At 44.8% G+C, this 6,858-nt stretch overlaps 1 protein-coding gene across 2 annotated transcripts in view; it reads right to left on the bottom strand.

Moving 5' to 3' along the window:
- VCAN (versican) overlaps positions 1–6,858 on the bottom strand; it is a 113,666-nt gene that overhangs the window by 105,550 nt on the left and 1,258 nt on the right. For both annotated transcript variants that reach the window (XM_026866583.1, XM_026866584.1), the window contains exon 2: positions 1,206–1,281. In XM_026866583.1, the coding sequence (XP_026722384.1) occupies positions 1,206–1,281 (76 nt within the window). The remainder of the gene's footprint in view (positions 1–1,205; positions 1,282–6,858) is intronic.

The raw sequence follows: 6,858 nt of genomic DNA, 5'->3' as shown, positions 1-6,858 counted from the left end.
AAGAAAAAAAAAATTTAAAAAAAAAAAAAAAAAAAAAAGGAAAAATCTTGCTTAGAGGCTTGGGAAAGCTATTAACCCAATTTTGTGAGTCTGCAGCAGCTATAGGGACTTTTTCCTTACTAAAGGATTGAGTCAAACTTTCAAATAACCATGGCAACCACACATGAATACATACTTTAGTGTTAGTATGTAATCACCAAGAGAAGTATTAAAGGCTCCTCCTTTCCACCCAAACCAAAGTCCTGCAGCTGCCCTAACACCTGCAGCTTGCTCCGGACCCCAGCCAGGTTAGCTCATGGCAGCCCCCCAAAACAAGGGGCTGGCAGCCAGACTGCCCACTCCAGACGCACGTCCCCAGCTGCTCCTTGACTGATCACAGAGCAAATCAGAAATGGGGACTACTAGTTTTCCCTGTATCCCACTTGCTCATGGCATCTTTCACCCTGAATACTGAGAGGGTGTGAGCTGCGAGCCAAAAGGCTCCCATGGTACAATGTATGTGATGAACACATGCACTGGGATCTGACTGGGAGGTATGACAAATCAGCATTCCTGTAGCCCAAAACCTCCCCCATTTCACTCATCACTGCCAGGTCTGCCCCAGGAACCTGCTCCTGCTCCCATGCCACCGGCACTGCTCGCTCCTCCCTCCATGGCACCAGGCTGAAACTCCCATGGAAGGTGTCTGCCCTCCACTAAAATTAGCACCGCCAGCCCTCCACCCCCCACCAGCCCTCACCTCATTTACTGCCAGGAGGTCCTGAGCGGATCATGGAAAATGAAGGTGCGAGGCATACCTGGCCAACAGGTCTGACATTTCAGAAGCACAGGTTAAAGGATTAAAATGCGTTCTTGAGCATTGAGAGAAGACAATCTGGTTTGCTTTACACAATGTAATCCCACGGCACTTTCTTTGTTATTACTTGAATGATAGTAACGGCACTTACAAACCTCAGGAGACATCAGACAGGCATGTGAAAACCTTGTCAAAAACATGTCCACCCACCAGCAGTTTTCTATACAGATCAGTAAGGCACTGAGAACATGGAAACAAAGTTAGTTACATGGTGAAGCAAAAAGAGTGGCAGAGACTAGACCAGAAACTGAACCTCCTGAGTCTGGGTTGTTTCCTGAATCTTGGGAAATACCCTACTCATTGGATTAAATGAATTTTAATAAATGGTTCTGTGTATAAACAGACTTACCTTTAGGTAGCATATAGGTTATAACTAACGTAGAGTACATCCATAAGATACTTTTTATGCTTAGCAACATCTTGACCTACAAATAAAGAACAATGGAGTAAGTGGTTAGTATGGCATTGTGTCTTCATCAAGTGTTGTCACTCAGTACATCAATATTTGTGATTGGTATTAGAAGTGGTCATATACTTAAAAAAGATGTTCAGCAGGACAGTGAGTAACTCTTAATATATTGATCTTCTGCCACTTTATTCACTGTTTTAAATGTATTCCTATACAGTGGTAGCAGTACATGAGTATAATCTGAGGAATTTTTCCTGGTGTGGTATCTTCAGACCCAAGTTCTGGGTAGTTTTACATCCATAACACAACTACCTGTCATTCAGCAACAGCTAACAGCATGGTTCAGGTCGGAAGGGGCTCCTATGACAAGCTGCTCATGAATTTCGATGGTGAGTCAACATCCACATATGATCCTTCCCATCTGCAAGTAGGTTGCCAGGTGACTTCTTGTTTTCAAGATTTCTCTATATATCTTATGGTGGAAATTTGTCATAATGACAATATGTCCCTATCGAATACAGATTAATGAGTTTCAGATTATTGAGTTAAGAGTGATACTGAGACATGTCAGCTCCCTCTGGGTTTGCTTCTCACTTCCTTTACAGACTCCACCTCCTAAGAGCTGAAAAGTTCTCCACAGATATGTGCATAACAAAACATTGCGTTTATAATCGTTTGTCTTCATTTTTGTTTCAGTTCTTGTAACTAAGAATTGTAACATGTTGAATCTGTAAATATCATGAAAATTTCAGAAGTACACTAACAAAAGCATTACAAGTCCCATAAATGTCAACTACCACAAAGGGTTTATAAGTAGTCCCTCTTCCATGTAGTTACACATATGTATTATCTGGCCAACATAAGAAATAACTTTCAGCAGTAGTTTGTCAAACACTGCTGTTGAAAAATTTTTATCACAAAATCTCGAGTTTCCTGATACTGCTGTCAAAATATGCTACTTGGTTCTTGGTTACTGGGGTGAGTAACCTGAACTGATCGTTTTTTCCTGTCTGAGAGAGATTACAGTTGAACTGCTTTAAGGAACAGTGAAACAGAGATTTAATAGGCGTGCATCTGTGTTATAATTATGGAACTTGTGTTGCACATATGTATTTTAGCATTTTTTACATTAGCATTTTAGTTCTCTAGTACTTACATATACTGCTTTAGGGTTAAAACATTAACTAGTACATTTAGAAACCTCCACAAGCTATACTGAATATGATAGCAAGCCACAGAGAGAAAGCTCCTGGTGACGTGTTCAACTTCAGGGAAGTTTTCTCCACAGCTTACAGCTGCAGCCCAAACTTCACATGAGTCTGTGTGAATTGGCATCTATCCTGTAACGGCTGAGCAGTTCAGAAAGGATGCAAAACATCTCAAACCAAGCCTTTCCAATTAAGCAATCTCTAACATAACAGCATCATGTTAAAAATTCCCACCCAAAAGGGCTTAAAACCCAAGAGCTTTTCATTCCCTATACGTGGATGGCCAGAGCTGGATGGTTGCACTGGGAAACATATGCTGCAACCTATTCCCAGGGCGTGGAGGAAAGAATACAGCTGCTTTCCGTAGAGCAGGCTGCATGCTGCCAAAGACGCCCCATATCTGCTTTAGCCGTTCAGTAGAGCTCAGTGTATAATGTGATATCACTTATTTTGCAATATTAACTTCACGGAATTTGCACTTTTTATGACTGAGTCCCAAACAAGGATTGGCACTTTTTTTGACTTAATTCAGTTTGAGCCCTACCTGCCATAAAACTTTTTCTGAAGGCTCTAACACATATCCCCAACACCATCCAGCCAGAGTTTTATCTCTCTTACACAAGAAAGCTCTACATGGAGAAAACAAAAGTGACTATTTAATGCCTAACTTTAAAAATCTATACTGGTACACTATGTAAGCCCTAGTAATTCCCTGTAGAAGGCTGTTACAAGTGAGGAGGTTGCCCAAGACAAGAGCTGCAGACATGGAAGTCCTTTTAATGCAATGCACCATCCTGGAAATACAGTCACGTGTCTGTTTAAACGCTTATATGATCCTCATTATTACACAACATTTAAAAAAATGAGAGGTCTTGCCGAGCCTACAGATGTGCACAGACTAGAAAGCCCTTCAAGCAACCCTTGTATCCTGAAACAGCTGGAAGCCTTGAGCACCAAAACCACTGCAGGCTAGTTCTTCAGTAATACAAGGACTATGAAAGCACAAAAAGATCACCAACAGACTTCTCTACCTTCAAAAGTGATGAATGCCAGACAAGCTTGCAAGATAGCATGAGAACTCTGGTGCCCGTGAAAGCAGAGTGTGTCCAGACCTTCATAAGAGATGTTTTGTCCTCATGCGTTCCCCATGCATCACACACTGGCTACATCAACAGCTAAACAAAAATTTAGAACAAACTGTTCACAACTTTATGTTTCCATGTTGACCCATACACTTTATCTCCTCCAGAAGACAACCTTGGTTTTCAGGACCAGAAACAAGGAAATCAAAGAAATTTGCTGACAAAAAGAACAAAGGATTTTTTTTTATTTTTTTTTTTTTCCTGGAAGATGAGCAGGCTGCACCTAAACAGGGCTGGTTGTGTGTTGCAGCTACCACCTGCTCCACCACACCGACCCTGACCAGGAGCACCTGCGTGCTTGGCACATGCCAATGGGTGGCCCGTTGCCCTCAAAAGCTCACTGCTCCTCCTGTCATGACAAGAGGTGATGTAACTGCTTCCACATTTGGTAAGAGAAGGAAGCTGGTTGAGAGCTCTGAACACGAGCTTCTGACCTACACTACAAGTCCAGAGTACAGGTTGGACCTCATCTTCCCCTTCCTCTCCACTTAGCACACAAGCACAGAGCACTGGTCCTCCGACCTCATGTGGGCCACTGCATTACAAATGCAATTTGAGGAATCTTGTTTAAAAAAACTTCACGTCTTCAGCTTCCAGTCACTAAACACAATATACACACCCACAATGAAATATGAAAACAGAAAGACAACTGTGTAAGGATAATTTTCAAGCTGTCTTGTGACTGATGAACTCAACCATCAGTACAGAAGGGAGCATTCATGGCTGTGATGTCTACTTAGCTTTTTACTGAGTAGGGCAGGAATTACACCTGCTACAACAAGAGCTTGGATAACTTAGAAAAATTTCACTGTTTGAGCATGGAACCTAATATGAGATGCCTGCCAAAAATCCCCACACGACTCTCAGAAAATCCTCTCTCAACCTTTTGTTTTTCTCAGTCTACCCTGAGGTGCTTACTCAAGCAATTAAAAATGTTGGGGGAAGAGTCTCATTTTCAGCCCTCAGGCTCGCAAGCATGATTCCCATGCCACTCTCCATGCACGAGGGTTTTCACACTCTGGTCTTTGGTGGGCTCCCATAAACACTCCTGGGTTACCCAGTGCTGCTGCACTACAGCTGCCAGGATTAAATGTGTAATTACCCCTCCCACCCTCTTCAAATGACAGCGTGCAGATCATAACTGCAGTACCTTGCTCAGCTCCCCAGGACAGCCTAGCTTAGGGGAAAGCCCAGCTCTGCAAAGCTGGCACCAGCAATCCTCCTCAAGAGCCACAGGCAAGGCAGAGGCTGGTGCCTATACCTAGCACCCCAATTCCCCGTCAGTGCTGCCCACATTTCCAGGCCACCACCATCAGATATGACTGCTCCTGCCTCCTCCCTTTTTGCTGGTAGCAGACCATGCTCCTTTGTAGCCTCCTGAGCAAAATCCCATCTCTAAAACCAGTTTGTATTTCCTATTCCTGCACTCTTCAGTTTATAAAGGCCTCTGCTGGCTGGCTGTTGTACTGCCCCTATGTCCACTGTAATTTGCCAGAATCCTTCTAAACATACCTTTTTCCGCAAGCTTTTTTCTGTCTCCCCCTCGGTATCACTACACCTAGAGTATGAGAAAGCCATAATACTGTGGACACAGTAAAGAAAATCCTGACAACTCAAGACTGCAAGACTTGAGTAAGTGTTTAATTTCCACCTTCTGTTAAAAAAGTACCTCACTTAATGTGACCAAACTTGGGTTGCCTGCTGGCTAGTTACCAAGTGGACAGATCCATTTTATTAGGAGCTACTACAGGCAGACTGATCTACACTGGTAATTTGCACTACATTTTTAGACTGGATGCCATCCTGAGCGCAGAATATTTTAAACCAAAAGATGCCAAGTCCTTGACAAACTCCACATCTTTAAAAAACAGCAGCAGAGGTTCTCTGTGGGGAGCGAGCAGGGCTCCTATTTTTGCAGGCACTGCTACCTTCCCTTACCACAGCAGAAACTCATAGGAGCAGTAAGTTCTGATCAAATTCCAGCTCGTGTTTAGTTTACAGTGTAAGCTTGATCTCACACCAATGCTATTTTAATTTAACCAGATGGGAGAACATCATGTCTCTCTGTTTTAAACTTCAGGTTGAGAAAGACACTGAATGTCCTGGTGTGGAACAGACTGAAATCTACCATCCAAAAAGCATTCCAAATTTCTCTGAAGTTGGGACAATGGGAAATTAGCTACTTTCATAGAGGTGACAGTCTTTAAGGGTTTGCAGCTTGTCAGGTAACACTGAGATTGATTCAGCACATGCTCTACAGCTGTACTGTGAAAGCTCTACACATTGCTTAAGCATGTAAAAAGCAGCTTCTGCCCATTGACCCTTTCTGCCTCTACAGTGAAAGTCAGGTTCAGATTTAAAAAAAAAAAAAAAAAAAAAAAAAAAAAAAAAAAAAAAAAGGAGGGGAACCCTAATGGAACCTGGCACTAGAGAAGTGAATTGAGGCTGCTGCTCCTACTAATGGGTGAAACAGTAAATTGCACAGCTTTCCAGTGAAACCCCAGCAAGCTAGAAACGACCAATCCCAGACGTAGCACACCTCTTGCTACCCTCTAAGCTCTGCCCGAAGCCTTCACAGCTGCTGCCCTTTCTCAAAGGCGCGCACTCTGCACTTTCTTTTGCTTTTGCAGTCCTTTGATCCTTTTATGCCATCTGACTATTAATTGCTGACATGTATCAACCTCACCGTTAAGCGCTGCCTAACTAACTTTGCCCGTTTCACCACGTCTCTGTCAGGGGATTAATTATCCCCCTGTGCTGCCACTCGGCAGACTTGGCCTGCACCTGGTTTATCACTGCTGTCCGCTCAGCCCATTATCACTTGCAAGGGTCCTCCTACGGCTTCCGAGAAGGTCCTAGGGACACCTGCTCATCCCTTCCTCACCACCTCCAGCACCAGCGGCTGCAGGGGAAACCCCTCCCGCGCCGGACCCGCAGCAGGCAAGCGGCGCTGCCCCGCAGCCCCCAGCACAGGCAGGGGCGCAGACGGGAAAAGTGACCAGAGCACAGCGTGTTCTGGCGCTCCTCGCTCTGGCTGCTGCCGGAGGACATCGCTCCCGGGCCTGCGCTAATTTGTGCCAGAAGTGGCTCTGGGCTCTCAGGCGGCCCCACGGAGACGCAGCGGAAAATTGTCGGAGGCAGCGCACGGAGCGGGGTCCCAGCGCTCGGGCTCCCGTGGAGCCGCGCACCCCGCGCCGCCAGCACCACCCCAGCCGCAGGCTCGGCCTTCGCCCCCGCCAGCCT

The sequence above is a fragment of the Athene cunicularia genome (assembly GCF_003259725.1).
Source record: "Athene cunicularia isolate RWA chromosome Z unlocalized genomic scaffold, athCun1 chrZ_part3, whole genome shotgun sequence".
Taxonomy (NCBI): domain Eukaryota; kingdom Metazoa; phylum Chordata; class Aves; order Strigiformes; family Strigidae; genus Athene; species Athene cunicularia.
The sequence above is the reverse complement of the archived record's forward strand: the minus strand, read 5'-3'. Positions and strand labels throughout refer to the sequence as shown.